The following is a 19,946-nucleotide window of genomic DNA, read 5'->3' as shown; positions in this document are numbered from 1 at the left end:
GTATATATTTGGCAAAAAATTTCCTTTGGTGGCACGTGGACTGCAGCTCATGTGAGCAACAGCAACGTAACAATGCCACGAGAGGAAGGGGGAAAAAAATCATATCCGTTATCCAATTCACCCTGCCACGTGTACAATGCTCGTTGGAGAAGCAGATACAATCCTCATCTGGAGCTCCCAACGTGGCCCACCTCTCTTCATTTTCCACCATGAGTTCGCTTCCGATGTTCCTGCATGAAATCACAAGTAGTGGCTTATCTTCTTTCCATATCTTTCTTCCTTGGCTTATTGGTTACTCAGCCCATAGATATCATCTTCTCAACTCCCTAACCCTTTGCCACATTCTAAAAATACACCACAAATCTCTCTCTCTTTCCCTCCCTTTCTCCCTCTCCTTCTGTCTCCCTCTCTGATAATGGCGACACAAGCTTTGGTATCTTCATCGTCTCTCACCTCGTCGGTGCAGGCTGCGAGGCAGATTCTGGGAGGGAGATCAACCCAGTATCCAACTGGGTCATCTAGAAAGACTTCTTTTGTAGTGAAGGCATCTTCCACACCTCCTGTCAAGGTCTATATGATGTCTCTCACTTTCTCGCTCTCTATGTGTTTGCTTTTATGCGTGTGTGATTAGTTTTGAAATATATATTTTTATATATATGTGTGTGTGTGTTGCTGGATATTGAAACGGCCTTCTCTTTTGTTGTGGTGGTTTGTTTTTTTTTTTTTGTGTTCAGCAAGGAGCTGATAGACCCTTGTGGTTTGCATCCAAACAGAGTCTTTCCTACTTGGATGGCAGGTAAAAACTTCATGCCAGTGTCTGAAATTTTTTCAATTGATATTTTCTGAGGGTAAAAGGCCTAATAATAAGAATTTGAGTTTTGCTTTTTGCTATTGGTAAAAGAAACAATAGAAATGGATAACAGGTAACTAGCTGAGTTATTAAGAGATTACTTGACCTCAGCACATAAACATATAAGTTCGGATCTCCCACATATATGAACAAGTAAGAGGAGAACTGATGATGTGGATCCACCACACACATTCATGATTCAACTTGACATTATGCTATGTCTATTAATTATGTGTTAATAAGAGTTGACATAAGAACAAGACGGAACAAAACAAGTATTTCTGGCCTAAGGACTGAACTCTGCTAGATTAAACTTGGATAAAATATATCCTCAGAGAATTAAAAAACTAGTTTCACAGTAGACATGGCTGAAGTTGTTGGAATTGACTTGACTTTAATGGGCATGTATCAATTTCAGTCTTCCAGGTGACTTTGGATTTGACCCACTGGGACTCTCAGACCCAGAAGGACCTGGAGGGTTCATTGAACCCAGATGGCTAGCTTATGGTGAAATCATCAACGGACGTTTTGCAATGTTGGGAGCAGCAGGAGCCATAGCACCTGAAATTCTAGGCAAGGCTGGTCTAATCCCTGAGGAGACAGCACTTCCATGGTTCAAAACTGGAGTGATCCCGCCTGCTGGAACCTACAACTACTGGGCTGATCCGTACACCCTCTTTGTGTTAGAAATGGCTCTAATGGGCTTTGCAGAGCACAGGAGATTCCAAGATTGGGCCAAGCCTGGGTCCATGGGGAAGCAGTACTTCTTGGGCCTAGAGAAGGGCTTAGGAGGATCTGGTGACCCCGCGTACCCTGGAGGCCCATTCTTTAACCCCCTTGGCTTTGGGAAGGATGAGAAGTCAATGAAGGATTTGAAGCTGAAAGAAGTGAAGAATGGGAGGTTGGCTATGTTGGCTATCTTGGGATACTTTGTACAAGGTCTTGTGACTGGTGTTGGACCCTACCAGAACCTTCTGGATCATTTGGCTGATCCTGTGCACAACAATGTCTTGACCAGCCTCAAGTTCCACTAAATATGTGTATTATATGTTATAAATATTCTCTTCTGGATCATTTGTATCTTTCTTCACTCTTTTGGGACATAATGTGAACATCCTGTAATTCTCTTCTTCATCTTGTAGTGGCTCGTGGGAGAAGAACATGATAACAAGTGGGAATATTTTTGACTACTTACTGCAACTTTTTTCTGTTTGCAGCATCCCTGTCACTAAGCCTCCTTTATATCCTTACTTTGGCCTACTTGGCTAGCTATAGAGAAGACTAGATTATCATGGAGTGTTTTATAGGGAAAAATAGAGGGAAAACAAAGGTATCATGGACTTCGTCTCCATGAATTAAGATGTCCTATTTCTTAAAAACGAACTTAGCTTTTTTTCTATATCTTTCTTCTCCACTTCCCGCGTCAGCCCTTCAATCAAATTTTAAATAGCTAAGATTTAACATCGTACAAAATTACTATTAAGATGTGAGATTTTGAAAATGAATAAATAAATTAAAATTGTGAAAAGTTAATCTAAATAGTCCAAAACTATAATTAAGAAAGAAATAAAAAAGTTATTTTATAAAATGTTAAATCCTAACCATTCAAAATTTGATCCAATAGGTAAGAATTTGGATGCTATCTACTAATATCTCCTAATTTTCTTTGGTCAAAATAATATTTCCTAATTTAAGGCAACAAATAAAGTAACCAATTTGTTTGAAATTCTATGGCTGCTAAGTTTTTATATTGTAGTGATTTTACAGTTTTTGACTATCATAATGGTTTTTTTTACGACTCAGAATATTCTTAAATCATATTGAATTTGAGATTAATTTTAATTGGGTCGAGAGCATTGAAATTAAAACCTCCCAATAAATGTGTTTTTGAAGATTTAAACTTATATTCTTTTCTTTACGGGATAAAATTGCTTATAATCTCAATTAATAGCTTGTTGGATTATAATAGTTCATTGAGTGGCTTAATGTTATGAATAAATTTATACGTTTCGTGTATGCAAAAATTGTTTTTTTTATATGTTTCAATCATATATAAGCTTCTAGAGAATGTGTTTTTAGTACTACTCGTTTTATTGGAGACATCAAAAACACAACAAAGATTATTAGCTTCCAAATTTTGGGAAATATTTATCTGATCGTTGTCAAATCATCGTCATGATCATTTGCATTTTTTCGGGACCATTTGTCTTTTAGTTATTGTCTTCTCACGTGGGCTCAGATATCACTTCACTCCTTGGCGGTGGTGATATGTTTATTACTTAGATGAAATGACACTTACCTCCCAACAATTTTTATCTAATTATTATTAAATAAATCTCTTGGCACCTAATTATCATTCTCCCCATCATTCATTATTTTAAAGATTAATTTGATCTGCTTTGACATCATGAGAATGGAAATGAGTAATTAGCTTGCCCCTTTTTAAATTTTCATGTGACAAAAATTTAATTGTGGCTAGACGTTATATTTTCTGAAAAATATTTTTTGTATTATTTGTATCAGACTTGGCGAATTTTATAGAATTTTTATCATAAACAATAAAAAAATTCTTAGTTATTTTTTTGGTACAATAGTCAATTTTTTTCCTCTAAGCATAATACTGAATATTAAATGTGTGAACTTCTTCTAGTGTGAAATTAATTTTGGTTCATTAAGTTGTAATGAACTAGTTCCTTTTGGCAGGTTCAACCACTATTAGCAATAGTCAATATTTTTTTTTACTAAGCATAAATATCTTTTTATTAGAATTAATTTATTTAAGTTATTAGTCGAGTATAGAAATTGATATTAAGTTCAGGTCAAAAAAATAAAAAGAAATTGGTACTAAGTAACCAGAATTAACCACACTAAATAATGGGCCTGTAATTTTTGAACGATGGTGGGCCGGCACTTTTATTTCAAAATGATCGATTCTCTCTCGTCTCGTGTGACCCAACAATATCGTGTTCTTCGCATTTCTCTATTTCCATTTCTTCGCTCCCCGACGATCTGGCGCGTTGAGATCTCTCTCGGCAGAATCCTTGGTGAGTCACCTCTTCTTCCTCTCGTACCCCCTCCTCTCAAATTACTGAAGCTTATGATTTTTCACATTATGTTTGTGGATAGACGAGAGCATAGCCAGATCTCGTGGTTTATTGTTTCTTCTTTTTCTTATTCTTGTACTAGGTCGTCTTTTTTTCCTTCTTTCCCATTTTCCTTTTCTCGTTCTTTGTATCAGAAGAATTGCAGAAAGAAGCTGATCTTTATTAACGTATGGTGGTTAAGTTCTTTATTCTCAGATTTCGAGGAAGATGTTGTATTTGTAGTTTGATGTGGATTTAATTGCCTTTTTTCTTTCTTTTCTGTGATTGTTTTGAATGTGAGTTTATTTGTTTTCGTTGCTTCTGTTTTCTGTAGATGAATTGATTATTAGTCGTAATTGTTCTTATTCTTCTGGCTCGGGTTAATTACTGCTATTCCTGTAGTTGTTTCTCTCCCGGTACATCCCCTGAATAAGCTCTGTAATCTACTTTGGGGTAGTTCGTTGGCCGATCTAGGAAGCCATTTCGTTACTTCTGCCTGAGAAATATTGGATCTGATGTGAAAACTTTGCATCTGTTTGCATTCTTCTAGATAGAGTTTTGCAGTCTAAGATCAAAATTTTATTCTTCTGTAGATTCAGTTTTGAATGCATCAGTCGAGTTAGCTGATTCACAGGAAAAGTATCTGCTGTTATTTCGTTCAATCAAATGGAGTTACCTTCCCCAAGGAAAATCTGGATCAACCGGGTTTTCCTGTCTATCATTGTCTTCTCCCAATTTAGCAATGCTTTTTATCTTCCTGGAAGCTACATGCACACTTATTCCAATGGAGATCCCATATATGCCAAAGTTAATTCATTGACTTCTATTGAAACTGAGCTTCCGTTCAGCTACTACAGTCTCCCGTACTGTAAGCCCCATGGTGGCGTAAAGAAAAGTGCTGAGAATCTTGGAGAACTTCTTATGGGAGATCAGATTGATAACTCACCCTATCGTTTCAGAATGAATACCAATGAGACAGTCTACCTATGTACTACTCCTTCGTTAAATGAGCATGAGGTAAAGCTGTTGAAACAAAGAACACGGGATCTATACCAGGTAAATATGATCCTTGATAACTTACCAGTTATGAGGTTTGCTAATCAAAATGGGGTTAAGATTCAGTGGACAGGGTTTCCAGTTGGGTATACTCCACCTGATGGTGGGGCGGACTACATCATTAACCATCTCAAATTCACAGTCTTGGTTCATGAATATGAAGGTAGTGGTGTTCAGATTATTGGAACTGGAGAGGAAGGAATGGGTGTTATCTCTGAAGCTGACAAGAAGAAAGCATCTGGGTATGAAATAGTTGGTTTTCAGGTTGTCCCTTGTAGTATTAAACATGATCCTGAAGCTATGACAAAGTACCACTTGTATGATAATCTCTCCCCAATAAGCTGCCCAGCTGAGATCGACAAGTATCAAATAATTAGGGAGCAGGAGAGGGTATCGTTTACATATGAGGTTGAATTTGTAAAGAGTGATATAAGATGGCCATCACGTTGGGATGCTTATTTGAAGATGGAGGGTGCTCGAGTACACTGGTTCTCAATCCTAAATTCACTGATGGTGATTTTTTTCCTAGCAGGTATTGTTTTTGTCATTTTCTTAAGAACTGTGAGAAGAGACTTGACAAGGTATGAAGAATTGGACAAAGAGGCACAAGCTCAGATGAATGAGGAGCTTTCAGGATGGAAACTTGTTGTGGGTGATGTATTTAGAGAGCCTGATTGCTCAAAGCTTCTCTGTGTGATGGTTGGTAATGGGGTTCAGATTACTGGAATGGCTGCTGTTACTATTGTTTTTGCAGCCCTTGGTTTCATGTCACCTGCTTCCCGAGGGATGCTTCTGACGGGGATGATAATTCTATATCTTTTCCTGGGCATTGCTTCTGGTTATGTCGGTGTACGTCTCTGGAGAACCATTAAGGGAACTCCAGAAGGATGGAGGTCAATTTCCTGGCTTGCAGCATGCTTTTTCCCCGGAATTGCGTTTGTCATATTAACAGTGTTGAATTTTATTCTCTGGGGCAGCAACAGTACTGGTGCTCTTCCCATTTCCTTATACTTTGAACTGTTCTTCCTTTGGTTCTGTATTTCAGTGCCACTTACCCTTGTTGGTGGATTTATGGGGACAAGAGCTCATCCAATTGAATATCCTGTGCGAACTAATCAGATTCCAAGGGAAATTCCGGCACGCAAATACCCATCATGGCTTCTTGTTCTCGGTGCAGGAACCCTTCCATTTGGAACCCTATTCATTGAGCTCTTCTTCATCCTTTCCAGTATTTGGCTTGGGAGGTTCTACTATGTATTTGGCTTTCTGTTGGTAGTTCTTCTACTGCTGGTCATTGTTTGTGCTGAAGTGTCCGTGGTTCTCACCTATATGCATCTTTGTGTGGAAGATTGGCGGTGGTGGTGGAAGGCATTCTACGCTTCAGGCTCTGTTGCCCTTTATGTCTTCTTGTACTCTATCAATTATTTGGTTTTCGACCTTCAGAGTCTGAGTGGACCTGTCTCAGCTGCCCTCTACCTTGGCTATTCACTGCTCATGGCAATTGCAATCATGTTATCAACCGGTGCCATTGGCTTCCTAATGTCATTTTACTTTGTGCACTACTTGTTCTCCTCAGTAAAGATAGATTAAGGTTCTGTTGCCATCAATCATCAACTAAGCAAAAGGGGGTCTGGCACGCAGGAAGAGGAAAATCTATGTAACTTTTGCTGAGTTTTGTTTCTTGATTCTATAACAGCGTATTGCTATCCTTTGCCTTGGTAGTTGTCAACTGATTTTATTTCGCCATGTGATATGCAATTTGTTCCCCACCCTGCCTTTTCCCCTCTTTAGTGGTTTTGTAGTTTGCTCAATTGTCTAGTGCTTGAGCTCCTTTTTTCTTAGCGTGTTTAATCAAATTGCCCTTGAAAGTTATAATTGCTCAGACTGTCATCCCCCTTATTTATCCAAGTACTTTAGAGTAATGATAGTTGGATACTTCTAGATTTCTGTTCGGTTTCCACTTGTGTTTCTAGGTGTTTTTAATATTTTATTGTTCTTTGCATCATATCACAGTGAAAAGGGATCTACTTTTCCGATTATTAACTGCGTTCTGTGGACCCTAACTGCTCATCGACTATTAGCATGTTATGCATATACTGCTACTAAATATGGATACGAAATCTGAGAAATAGCTCTATGGCTTTAAATAGTGTAGTTCGGTGTAGATTTGATTTATATTGATGATTATGGCCAACTTTTTGCTCCTACCCTCCGCCACCAAAAAAAAAAGGAAGAAAAGAAAAATGAAAAACACAATTAGGGATATGATGACCCTAAAATGTCTTTATTTTTGTCTTTACAAGCTTGCATATAACTATATATTGGCCAATATTTTATCTCCTAGCGGATCTTCCTTGATGATATGTGTATAATGTTGAATTAAAGCGCTTATGTTGTCTTTGAGAAAACGGTTTATTTTGACCACATTTATCTTGAACGAAGTTATGAGAAGCCCAGCTGTGGATGACCGTTATGGCCATTTGGGCTTTATGGTGTCAAAACTTTAGAAGTAAATTTGGGCTTTTGATATAATTATTTAGTTTGACTATATGAGTATTTAGATGGAAACCAAATTATGATTTTAAAAGTGTTTGTACGGTTTATGAAATAAATATATAGAAGAGTTTATATCGTTTTACGGAAAAGTATTTCTTAGAAGTACTTTTAAGAGTTGCCAAACGCTTCTTATGTCCCAGTCAGAAAATTTTGAAAACAAAATTTGTGGGTGTCACTTGGGTTATATGGAACCAAATCAAATCATTAATGAAAATAATGTAATTTATTTTTTGAACTATCGGCTCCTACTTTCGGAGTACACATGAATAATCGAAAATGTTATATTTTAATTCAATTTTACATTTTATTAACCATTCTTCAAGTAATTTTTATTGAGTATTTTAGCTAAAAATTAAAACTTAACGAGACGAAAAGTTTGTAAAATATCAATAAAATTTATCAGGAATTCAGGTAAATGACTCGATTTATAAATGAATCAAGTAAAATAAAAAATTGCAAAATGAAATTAATAAACTGGGCATTGGTGTTCAATGGCACTTCTTTAGGGCTGAAGAGATATATATCCCCAGCTGAGGAATGCAGAGATGGACTTGAAAATGGCTTCCAACTTAAGAAGCTAATTTTTCGCGACCTTCTATATGAACAAAATTATTATTTATTTGTTACACTTATATGCAGAAAGAATATGTTTGATTTCTGAGAATAAGAAAGAAAAGAATACTATGAAGCAGATGTACAAAGGAAATATGAAAGGAATTGCTAGACATAGAAGAAAGTGGATGGATCAGACGCATTTGTGGTATCTTTGGAAAGAATGGATCGAGCTTCTATCACTGAACGAGGAGTTTCGAGATCCTTCTCTTGCAGTGCATTTCCTCTCAAGCGTTGCATTTGGGAAGCAAAGGTGTCATCCAATATCTGCTCAGTCAGACAATGAAATAAATGTTTTGATATTCACTTAATTTGGATATTTAAAAAAAAAGAAAAAGAAAAAAAAAGATATATCTACTCATTTGGAGTTACAGGAGACAAGTAAATTTTTAAACCGAATTTATAAAGGTTTAATGAGTATCATAGTTGAAATTCTCCTCTTTTTGTTAATGATAAATACTTTAAATAATTTTAAAAAATACTGTTATTCTAGGTGGATCTTGCTGTTTATTTTTCATTTATCAATAGTCAAAACGATGTCATCTGGAAGAAAGAGAGAAGGCACTACTACTTTCTGTTTTATAAATCATAAACACTCCCCTAACGTAGGTGCTTTTTAACAATCGATATGTTTTTAATTGAAAAAGCTATCATCAGATATAACTAAAACGGTAGTGTTAAGCAATATTTGTGTATCTGCTGCCCTTGAACTGTTGATGGATATATGGTTGCAAATGGAGACTAGCAAACTTAAGCACACACAGGTTGACTTGAACAACTTACCCCAAGAGCATAGTAAGATCCATTGTACCATATCCTGTTCTCTTTCCTTCCTTCTAAAAATTTCAAAACAATCTGACACAAATAAACAGAAAAAAGAAATTAGAGTTGTCAAGTATTTAAGATTTTCAAGGTAAAAAAAAAAAGTATTTAAGATTTAGGGCAAATCATATTGATATGATACAATATACAACAGAACTCTTCACCTGTCCCATTCTATCCCATAATCCACGGCATGTTGCAATGAAAATCTGACTGCTAAAGACCTCATGCAGGTTGGAGATTGAATCAATGAGTTGCGCATTCAGCGATTGCATTCTCTCACGGATTTCGGCCTCCCCATCTTGTTCTGTTGTTTCCTCCAAAATTCTTTTCAGTCTTGTGCTTCGGTTAGCTTGCATCTAACCAAATAAAAAGTCTTACATATTTAGTCACAACAGCTTCACTTGTTGCTCTGTTTCAAACTAGTGTGACTTTAACAGCTTTAGTGTTAAATCGTGCCAATGAATGGTTAGTTCATGTGACAATACATCCAATTGTAGATGCTTCGCTCATGTCACGGTTAGATAATCATCTAATGACAACTTTGTTTTTACACTAAGTGCAACATTACATTTGTTGATCATTGATAGAGACTTGGTAATATGGGATACCAAGTCCCACATTGGGCAGAACAGAATGTTCAATGAGATGTTTAAGTTGTTTGGTTCTCCCGCACTAAGTGCAATGTTACATTTTGGAGACGTGGTAGTATGATATGCCAAGTCCTACATTGAGTAGAATAGATGTTTAATGGGATATTTAGGTGGATTGATTCTCCCACATCAATTGCTAGCTTTTAGGGTAGGTTTTTTCATCCCACTTAGGTACCTGTTAATTGGCATCAGAACCAAGTCGTTGACGGTTCTGGAGGGAGGGTTTTGACTGGCAGGCGGCTGAGTGAACTGCACTGATGTGCAGATGATGGGACGTAGGCTTTCCATGGGCAGCAAATTCCTATCAATTGGCATCAGAACCAGGTTGGTGAAGGTTTTGGAAAGGGCTATCTATGGAGGATTTTGACTGGCAGGAGGCTGAGTGAACTGTACTAGAGTGCAAATGCTAGGACGTAAGCTTTCCTATCAACTGGCATCCGAACCATGTTGTTGATGGTTTTGGAGAGAGCTGCCTATGGAACGTTTTGACTTGGAGGAGACTAAGCAAATTGCACTAAAGTACAAATGCTGGGACATAAGCGTTCCATGGGTAGCCAATTGATAGAGACTTGGTAGTATAGGATATCAAGTTCCACGTTAAATAGAATGAGATGTTTAATAAGGTATTTAAGTGGGTTAGTTCTCCCACCTCAACAACTAGATTTTGGGATAGGGTCCCTATCCTACTTAGGTACCTATCAATTAATATCAGAGCCAGGTTGTTGACGGTTCCGAAGAGGACTACCCATGGAGGGTTTTGAGCAGCAGGAGGCCAAGTGAACTTACAATGTTCTCCTACCTCAATAACTAGCTTTTGCAATAGGGGTCCCTATCCCACTTAGGTACCTATCAATTAATATCAAAGCCAGGTTGTTGACAGTTGCGAAGAAGGCTACCCATGGAGGGTTTTGAGCAGCAGGAGCCCCAGTAAACTTACATTGCTAAACCAAAAGAAGTGTTTTATGGAAGCAAATGGATCATACTCTTAGATGTGAAAGCATGCCAAACGAGGAAACTAGATTTTGAGTGAACTTACATTGTTAACAAGATTCCCTATTACTGCCTGCAAATAAGTCTTGTATTTGGTTCTCAGTAGAACGGTGACTCCATTTATTTGCTCCCCGAAGAGTGATTTCTTATCTCCCATAGCTGGCAGATAGGATGCCCAAGACTTTAAAATGTCTTCTACTTTGCAATGTAGGACATCAAGAATCCTCTTGATGGTGTTTAAAAAAATCCCCAACTAAATAAAACAAAATACCGCAAGTGTTAATGAACAGGAATTTAATGAAATTTGAGTTTTGACCCCAAAGCCACTCAAAATCCCTAGCTTTAGAAGTAAGCATACAAAGAACTTACTTGATTTGGAACCGCATAAACAGGCATTGATTGTCTTCTTGCTAGCTTTTGAACTTGCAAGTTAAGTCTCTTGGGTATGCTATCTTTCAAAGGTGTTAAAATATCATTGTACTGCTTCTCGAGGGCTTTCAAGATTGCTCTTTCAACATTTGCGACAGCCTTCCAAAATGGAAAATGAAATTATTATAATTTGAAAGAACTTTACCAGTTATCCACTCTATGCCAAGATGTGAAAAAACTGAAAATCACATTGCTTGTGAAATAATGGGTAATATTGGAGGAAAATGGTACCCATACCCCCCAAAAAAAGATTCATTGAAACTGGAAATATGACTGTAGCAAAATAGGACAAAAGTTTGTTATATGCATATGGCTTTGTGATGATATGGTGTCGAAAGGTTTTTTGTAGCCCATCTATATGGTTTCAAGTTTAGAACTTACACTTTCCAAATAAAGTGAATACTGAGGCCATCTATTAATTACCACCTCATATAGAATGAGGTTGTCTCTGATTTTTTCATACATTTCCTCAGCAAATGGAGAAGTGGAATGGTTTGTGGTTACTCCAGACCATGGTACCTGCAACATTTATGTGTACTAGTCATTTCAATCCCAACAGAGAGAATAAATGCGGTACATCCATGAGAAGGATCTGATCTCTAATAATTTTTATCATTTAAGAAACTTTATTGCTGTATGCTTTGACTTTTCATAACTGCTTAAACTGAGAATGATTACCTTTTCTGCTTTGCAAAGATCAAGTAAACTGAGTTGCATATCTTGAATCCAGACCAGAATGTAGTTATGGAACAAATTTCTGGAGTCTACACCCCCCTGTGGGGAACTGAAGCAGGAAAATACATCATGTCAGAGCAGATACCGTACTTTCATGTGAAGGATCTAATTTTTTTGTTGTTATTGGCTGTCATAGTGCTAGGAGAGAAGTTTCCTTCTCATACCTTATATTCCATAACTCAAGATCCCGTTCAAAATCAGCAGTTGCAACTAGAAGTTCATTCACATGTGGCTGCGGACTAGATGGCGGCCAAGAAGATAGGAAACTTCTAAGCCTGTTACATAGCTCGGTGCTGTAAACGGATGCTGTGATGTTTGTGAGGTCAACTGAACTGAAATTCAAGTGATACACGTTAGAAAATGGATAATGAAGAATGCAAAGTGAGGTCATTGAACTGTGTCAATTTATCACACAGGAGCTCCTTTGCAAAACTTTGCCATATACCTTGGGAATATATTCTGGCTATGGATCTTCATATCTGCCTGAATTTCATTGCTCATATAGACACAGAGGTTTTTCATCTTCAAGTAAGCTGTAGAGATGCTGATGGAATCCATTAGGTAACCTTCAGTATTGCTTGACACAAATTCATCAGTCTCTGCCATGTACTGCCTGCACCTCTTCTTTGCTGCAGTCTAGGAACAATTAAATTTTCATTTAGACTTCTTTTGACTGGATTAAAAGAAAAAAGCTTCCAAACCCAAAAAAGCTCGATAAACTTCTCTGTCTGTGTAAACATGCACTTCTTTTCTTTCTATATCCTGAGTTGGTAATAAATGAACCTAGGAAATTTGTGCCATTTTTTCTGCTGTAATCTTCTGCTAAAAGAAGTTTTATGAATTACAATTTCAATCACTCTAAAAATATTTTTGCTAAAAAACAATTATACAAAATATTACATAATCTATAAATTCTAAAGAATCAGAGGTCGAAAGTTGGCTGAACAAGGAAATGTATGTTAGTGCATCTTATTGCAAGATAGGATTCACACACACATATGTGTTTATGATAAGTTATGATGAATAAGAGCATGTATTATGGGGATGCTAACCGCAAATTACCTGCAGATACTTTCTAAGAATAGTCTGGGCATCCACAGAAAGAATATCATGAAGAAGTGTGTAGACTCGTACAGCGGGAGCTAGTGCTGGTGCTGCTGAATTTGTTGTTAGACCTACATGATCGGCCAAGCCTGTTGGTGAGCTTTCATCTAATGATTTGTAGTTCTCAAAAACATTACCAAGAAGGCTTTCAACTTGAGTTTCACAGTCTAAAAGCATATTTCTCTGCAAGAACAAACCAATGAACTTGTTAGTTGATACATTCCAAAAGGTAGTTAGGGACATAAAACAAATGTGCAAGGCATCGTTTCTATAAAAATATAGTTGATGCTTAGAAGAGCTTAACATATTAATATCATTGGCTTTCATTTTTCCATTCTGGAAAGTAATTACAAATTATTGATATAATAGTACTATTAATTGGGATTTAACTAACAGGACTTCAAATGTCTTTGGATCTTAGGAATTTGTATCACAAGTGGGATGGGGTTCCACAAAACTAGGTGGCTTTAGACCAAACTGGTCAGTCCAATTAGACAGGTTGACTAGTCTATTTTGAGCGAGAAAATAATTTTATCATGGCTCAACCTTGTGATGTAATTGTGAAGCAGATACTTCTTCAAACATTTTGTACCTAAATTATGCCTATTTTCTAATGTTACTGTGCTTCATCTTTTTTTCTACCCTTCATGTGAAACTCGAATTAAAATAGAAATTATCACCTATGAAAGACGAGTGATACCTATGAAAGTTGTTGTAATTCATCATAAGTGATAGGTCAAATATAGAAGGTGACTTGGAAACCCATATGAAAAAGCATGATATTTTTTAAGAGTGGGTTACAGTCCATCTATCAGTACCTTGGTTCTTGAGTTACACAAGAATTAAAAGAGTTTTGATTAATGGACAAAATAAGGCTCTAAGGTCAAATATAGAAGTCGTTGCAATTCATCACAAGTGATAGGTCAAATATGGAAGGAGACTTGGAAACCCATATGACCAAGCGTGATACTTCTTAAGAATAGGTTATAGTCCATCTATCAGTGCCTTGGTTCTTGAGTTACACAAGATTTAAACGAGTTTTGATTAATGGACAAAATAGGCTCTAAGGTCTCTTCAAAAGACCTGTTGAAGGAATGATAATGGACACAGTAATTTTAACGATATCCATAAGCTTTTGAATAATAACAAGCAGTTATTCATCATTCAAAATAAATTTGCTCAAATTTTGATTCACGTTGTGTATCTGTTTTCTCTCAAATTGTGAGAGCCAAACAACATTGTATGTCGTCTGAGTCTCATAACATTAAAAATAGGGAGTTCCAACTCACTAGATGTTCCTACAACCTAGACAGACTAACTGTTTCACAAATGTTATAACCACTAAAAAAAGTCGGAAACAAAAAATAAATTATTAAACATGCTTGATTCAATAATTTGCACCAAAGAGAAAAGACATACAAAATAGCTTACCTCTTGTCTGGTCAAACTCTTCTCTGTTTTGGCTTTTAATAGCGGCAAAAGTAATTCCCTCACAAGCTCTAGGCAATCCTTTGTTGGAGTGGCCACATTCATCACTAGCAGCAGATATCTACCAAGATTGGAAGGACTAATTCAGTTACTGGAAAAGAGATAGGGCTAATCAATTATTGGAAGTTTCATGTCTCAAGTACCTCAGCTTAGCATATGAGTCAGAAACCCCATAGTACTCTGCAAATGCATCCAACAACCACTTCCAAGGACCAATTAGCCTCAAGTTTCCGGAATGGAATTGCTGGGCACGCATCGCACCCTCAAGCAATAGATCATAAGCCAAAGTTTCTACAACAGGACCACTCTGCATAAAAATATGAAAAAATGGGATTAAACCCAGGAGAGAACTTCCTATTTTGGCTTTTACTCTTCAAATGCCGATATAATACTCTGAAACTGGGATATGTATTAAATGCTCAAACTAGTTTTTGATTCATCAAATTAAGGCAATTTTCTCTCTTGACAATGAATACTACATATGCTGGACAGGCATAAGTCTCAAGAGCCAATTCCCGGAGGTAAAACAAAGAATCAAAAGTGTGATTTAACAACATACCTTGAATGTTATAGGATCAGGTTTCAATCTTTAATAATATCATTTGATTATATTCCATGTGAGATCAAAGCTTTGTTTTACTGGTGCTAGACAAGGGCTAATTCAACAATCTAATTATGATGTTGTTACTGTTCTCAAGTCTCAACTGCCGGACTGTCCTCTTGAGTTAATTGAAAGCAAAATATTTAATGAACAAGATTTATACTGTTTAAGTTGATTTGGTAGGGAAAGAACCTTTATATGATTGTTCTCATCATTTGTCATTGTGCTGCCGAGGGAGAGTTGGATCTTCCCAACGCATTCATGCTCATCTTGATATATTGGCCACCACCGAATTCTCTCACTCTGCACAAATGGTATATTGATCAGAAATGTGGAAATGAAGCAAGTATAAGAGTAATAATATCTAAAGATAATGAGATAGTAGATGACATACAGGATTATCACTAAGAGATGAAATTGGGATTCTAGCATGACCATGGACCGCCTTTTTTGAATCTTGAATTTCTACAAGTAATGCATCCCCCTGGCTCTCTGGGAAACTGAATTAGACATGAGTAAAAGACCACTTAGGAGATCATCGATGGAATAAAATTCATTAGAGACTATCGATCATTAAAAAGTAAACTTTATTTAAACGTCAAGAATTCCATATCAGATACAAGAATTAGATGCCAGAGTCCAGTGTACACGTTTAGCTCCCAATACAAATTAGAAAATTTATGTTAAATTAAACATTTTAATGAAGATTCAAAAAAACATAATTTGTCTGATAACTTCCAAATCAACATCAATGTCTTGTACTATGGATATACATTGACTGTTTAGGTTGTTCCAAAGTTCAAGTTTTTTTATCACCAATTGTCTACGATAAGATGAATTCGTTAAACCTTCAGCTTCATTGGCTTCTCTATGTTTTACTAGTCATGGTATTCGCCAATAATGAACAATTTGTGCAGTTGAAAGCAGAAAAAATACGAAGCCAGCTTACAAATCATGGTATTCTCCACTTCCAGGGCGCAAGCAAACAGCAGTGCTTGCCTCTGATTCAGTTTCTTCTGTGGAACTCCTAAGTTGAATTAGGCATAATAGTGGCTCTACAATAATGAGACATATCAAGGTCAGGCTTTGAGGCAAGGGGTGAAGATATGCTTCTCATAATCTATAATTGCTTCTTTTTAATGTCCAGTGCATATCAAGGTCAAAATAATTCCAAACCATGAAATTTATTTAAAGTGAAAGGAAATATAGAAATGTTCTACAGAAAATAACTTGCACTAACCTTCTGATCCTAATGAAAATGGGACCAACTTCTTAGAATTTATGCCATTTTTCACAAGTGATGAAACATGTCGAACGTAGCCCACCCCTGCTTGCATGTAATTTGCTCCTCGTTGTGAAAATGTGCTTCTGAGCTTGCGTCTTGGTATAACCCGAAGTTTCCTCACTGAAATTTCTTAAAAAGTTAGTGTTGTATTACATAACTAAAGCAGTTATCCGTTTAATTGTACTTGAATAATCCTCATGAGGTTAAAAGAGGGTCCACTTTAAGAACAAGACCATAGTTACATAGACCTTTTTTCAAAGTTTAAATGAGACGATAAATATGCCATCCATGTCACCTCAAGAACAAACATAATTATGATCACCGAAAACAGAAGAAAAAGAACAAACATAATTATTATGAAGTAGAGTTCCCATCATGGCGTTACCTTCCACCCTTATTTTACCAACAACCTTCTTCACTTTCAAAGGACATATTTGTTCTGAGTTGCTTGGATTGCTGGCTTCAGGTCTTCTTACACCTTGAGGTTGCAACAAAAACTCATGCAATCTATAAAGTCAAAGAGTTTCAGAGGAACGGGTTGGGAATTATATAAACAGCAAAACGAAGTCTGAACAGGTCAAATTCATGATAATTGCGTAAGGAAGGAAACCTACCCAAAGGCACTTCGAAGAGCCAGGCACTCGTCTCGTAAAAACTCAGGTGCATCAGGGCAGCCTTTCGCCCATGCTTGTAGACACAAACGTATACATGCATCATAAGTGATAAGGGTTTGCCAGGCATACTGGCTATTGCAATTACTGTGGATAACATGCCGTAAAAGGTAGAGAGAATGTCAGATTTAGAGTTTCAAAATAATAAAAAGAAACTAATCATAGATTGAACATATGCCAAACATTTAGCTGAACTCTAATTCAGCTTCGTGGAAAGTGGCAGCTTTAGTTAAAGCATATTAATTAGTTACATTAGAGACCACAAAATTTTTTGGATAGTTTGAATTGATAACCTCACTATAAAACAGAGATCATGAAGTTTAACTGCACTTTGTCAAAGTGCAGAGTAAGTGAAAAGCAATTACAATGATATATTAATAGGTGTATTATTTCAAGATACGTATCGACGATCAAAGGCTAGAACAGATAATATACATGTATACTAGTATCAAGGGAATGCCAACCTGTACGTTGATATCCGTGTTTTATATGTTACTCACTTTTAACTAGATGAACAAAAGTATGTTAAGAATTTGCATGCTATAATATTTTTGAGAAACATTCATTTGACTATTGTTAACAACACCTGGTATTGTAGTACGATAAATGAGTAGCTTGCTTTTCTTTATCTTCTACAAAAACTTTGTCTAATCTGCACAAAATAAGATCAAGAAGACACCAAATTGTGTTAGACAAAAGAAAAGGGGAAATTTACAAAACAAAGCTCAAAAAATTAGAAGTTCTGAGAAAAGACTGCAACAGAGCTAACAATAGTAATACCTTGCACTGATTTCAGAGGCTCCTAGAGTCTTGGTCTTCCATTCATTTGAGCTCACACTTCTTCCATCGTTATCTACTGACTCTCTTGACGGCCAAGATCCATTTTGGGATTGTTCATTCATAGTCTTGGTTTTCCACCCGTGAGAACTTACGTCACAATCCACTGAATCTCTTGATAACCAAGAACCATTAGGGGTATGGTCATCGATGACCAAACCTTCAGAATCTCTCTTCTGTGAAACATCAGCATCGATGATTGGAGGGGCACTGGGAGTTCCCAATTCCGCAAGGTCATTATGGCTATTGTTGGCATTCCTCAAGTGGACTTGCTTTAGAAGATGGCTACCTCCAATTGGGGTCGAATTCTTTTGATTTTGAGCACATCTTTTATAGCCCAATTCGCCGTCTGTAAATCTTCTCACGCCACTTCCTGGTACTTCAATCGTGAGATTCTCATTTAACAGTCCACTTTTCAGAATCCCATTGCGTCCTTCTGGTTTGGGTTTAAGTTTAAGCCCTTTATAACCAAATAATTCTTCCTCATCATAGCACTGGGAAATTGGCTTCTCTAAGTAATCCAAGGTATTTGATACAGAAACTTCACCGTCAGAGAAATTCTCGTCTTCTTCGTCTGAGACTGAATCGATGCTTTCCTCACTTTCGCCATCGATCAGGCCAGATGACGTAGCGAAGGCATGGCTATGAGGTGTAAGCAAACCAGAGTGAAACTTTAATGGAGGCAGAACAGGAGAACTCAGACCATTACCACCATATTTAAGTGGAGACTTTGGGAACCGTTCGCTTGAAAATTTCTCCGTTAAAGGAGATCGCATTCGAGGCTCTTCTGTTCCTGCTTCTGTTCCCTGTGAACAGAGTTACATAACATCGTACAATGGAGATACTCAGAAACTTGCTTTCGGAAGAATATACACTTTGACGTGTTTCCATATTTGTCTATAACATTAAGTTTGACTTGATTGAAGGATTCCAGTTCTTAGTAAGAAGATTCAACAAGAGATCCTTCAAAAGCTATAAAGGAATAAAATTACATGATTCAAAATTAAACAAAAGCATAAAAGCCACAATTCGGCTTAAAACAACAGACTAATTCAAGTGATATCGGCATAAAATTACAAAAGGAATAAAGGTAAATTCGTTCTAAAGGCATTTAAGCAACATCCATCAGATGCGGTTATAATTCATTAAACATGCAGGTCCCTCTGGTATAAAAGGAAAAAGGAAAAGCAATCACTCTGATCCCTAATCAAAACAGAATCCCCAATTCAAAAATACCCATGGAGTTAAGTTAACGCTACGTTTCCCACAAAAGAAGACCCGTTTGGAAAAGGAGGAAACACAAAGAGGAAAAATGAAGAAGACAAGAAAATTGGGGTGAACCAGTGAGGATGGAAAGGGGGAAAAAAATGAACCTGCTTGATCCATTTGATTGCGCTTTCGTCTAGACCTTCCGTGAACATCATCTTAAGGGTCTTCGTTGGACCAAAGAGGGCGAGATCACGAGAGAATCGAGCTGCTCAGAGTGAGTGTGTAAGCAAGCGAGCCGAACTGTGAGGAAGAGGAGCGTGTCGGTGCTGAGGGTCTAGGACAGCCAGGAGCGTTTTCAAAAGGTAACGGCTAGTTGGCCCTTTTTATTTCCTATTCTGTTGGTTTTTTGGACGAAATTTTATTGCATATTCACTTACAGCTGTACATTATGAAATAAATTCATGATTACGACTTTTAAGTGGATCCCTTTTACTTGGGGTTCAAGATATGGAAATGTCTAATTCCCCAGTATTTTTTAGCTCGCAGAAAAAAAAATTACCTAGTATTTTTTAAGTCGGTAAAGGGTTAATTATATAATAGTTTTCTTTCATTAAACCAAAAATCAATATGGAAGGTTAATAAATTAATGTGTAGAGAATATGAGAGAATAGCAAATAGCCCCAGAAATATCAAATTTCCTGACCAAAAATCTAGTCGAAAAACCTTTTCGTATATGCGAAAATTGATCTATAACTTGATCTAGTTTTGCTAGATTTTTAATTAAATTTTTATGATTATTTGTAAAATTGAATCATAGTACATATTTGAAATAGAACATAAGTTTTTGCAATTTCAGAAAAAACTTAGAAAAACAATGCATTGCCTCTTCTGCTTTACAATTAAAATGTCCTTTTTCACAATTTTTATCGAACTACTTTATTTAAAAAATTAAACTCCGACTAGAT

The 19,946-nt window shown here is 36.7% G+C and overlaps 3 protein-coding genes across 3 annotated transcripts; 2 read left to right on the top strand and 1 right to left on the bottom strand.

Annotated features, from left to right (window-relative positions):
• Positions 1 to 342: 342 nt before the first annotated feature.
• Positions 343 to 2,050, top strand: LOC114734962 (chlorophyll a-b binding protein 8, chloroplastic). The gene is made up of 3 exons (XM_028922610.1): positions 343 to 568; positions 735 to 796; positions 1,269 to 2,050. The coding sequence occupies exons 1-3, from the start codon at positions 416 to 418 to the stop codon at positions 1,882 to 1,884; spliced, it is 831 nt and encodes a 276-aa protein (XP_028778443.1). The 5' UTR covers positions 343 to 415; the 3' UTR covers positions 1,885 to 2,050.
• A 1,757-nt stretch (positions 2,051 to 3,807) lies between these two features.
• Positions 3,808 to 6,945, top strand: LOC114734961 (transmembrane 9 superfamily member 12). The gene is made up of 2 exons (XM_028922609.1): positions 3,808 to 3,894; positions 4,527 to 6,945. Exon 2 carries the CDS (start codon positions 4,600 to 4,602, stop codon positions 6,577 to 6,579), a length of 1,980 nt encoding a protein of 659 aa, XP_028778442.1. The 5' UTR covers positions 3,808 to 3,894; positions 4,527 to 4,599; the 3' UTR covers positions 6,580 to 6,945.
• A 1,158-nt stretch (positions 6,946 to 8,103) lies between these two features.
• LOC114734953 (uncharacterized) lies at positions 8,104 to 19,210 on the bottom strand. The gene is made up of 21 exons (XM_028922600.1): positions 19,146 to 19,210; positions 17,716 to 18,578; positions 17,522 to 17,587; positions 16,879 to 17,022; positions 16,650 to 16,771; positions 16,220 to 16,384; positions 15,929 to 16,034; positions 15,374 to 15,479; positions 15,172 to 15,282; positions 14,522 to 14,685; positions 14,322 to 14,439; positions 12,849 to 13,073; positions 12,232 to 12,422; positions 11,951 to 12,118; positions 11,730 to 11,835; positions 11,433 to 11,570; positions 10,992 to 11,150; positions 10,669 to 10,875; positions 9,144 to 9,338; positions 8,941 to 9,012; positions 8,104 to 8,424 (listed from the first exon to the last, which is right to left on the bottom strand). The coding sequence occupies exons 1-21, from the start codon at positions 19,194 to 19,196 to the stop codon at positions 8,266 to 8,268; spliced, it is 3,636 nt and encodes a 1,211-aa protein (XP_028778433.1). The 5' UTR covers positions 19,197 to 19,210; the 3' UTR covers positions 8,104 to 8,265.
• Positions 19,211 to 19,946: the final 736 nt, after the last annotated feature.

This window comes from Neltuma alba, unplaced genomic scaffold, assembly GCF_004799145.2.
Source record: "Neltuma alba isolate B1F8T4 unplaced genomic scaffold, ASM479914v2 tig00013164_pilon, whole genome shotgun sequence".
Classification (NCBI taxonomy): domain Eukaryota; kingdom Viridiplantae; phylum Streptophyta; class Magnoliopsida; order Fabales; family Fabaceae; genus Neltuma; species Neltuma alba.
This window is presented reverse-complemented; position numbering and strand designations above follow the sequence as displayed.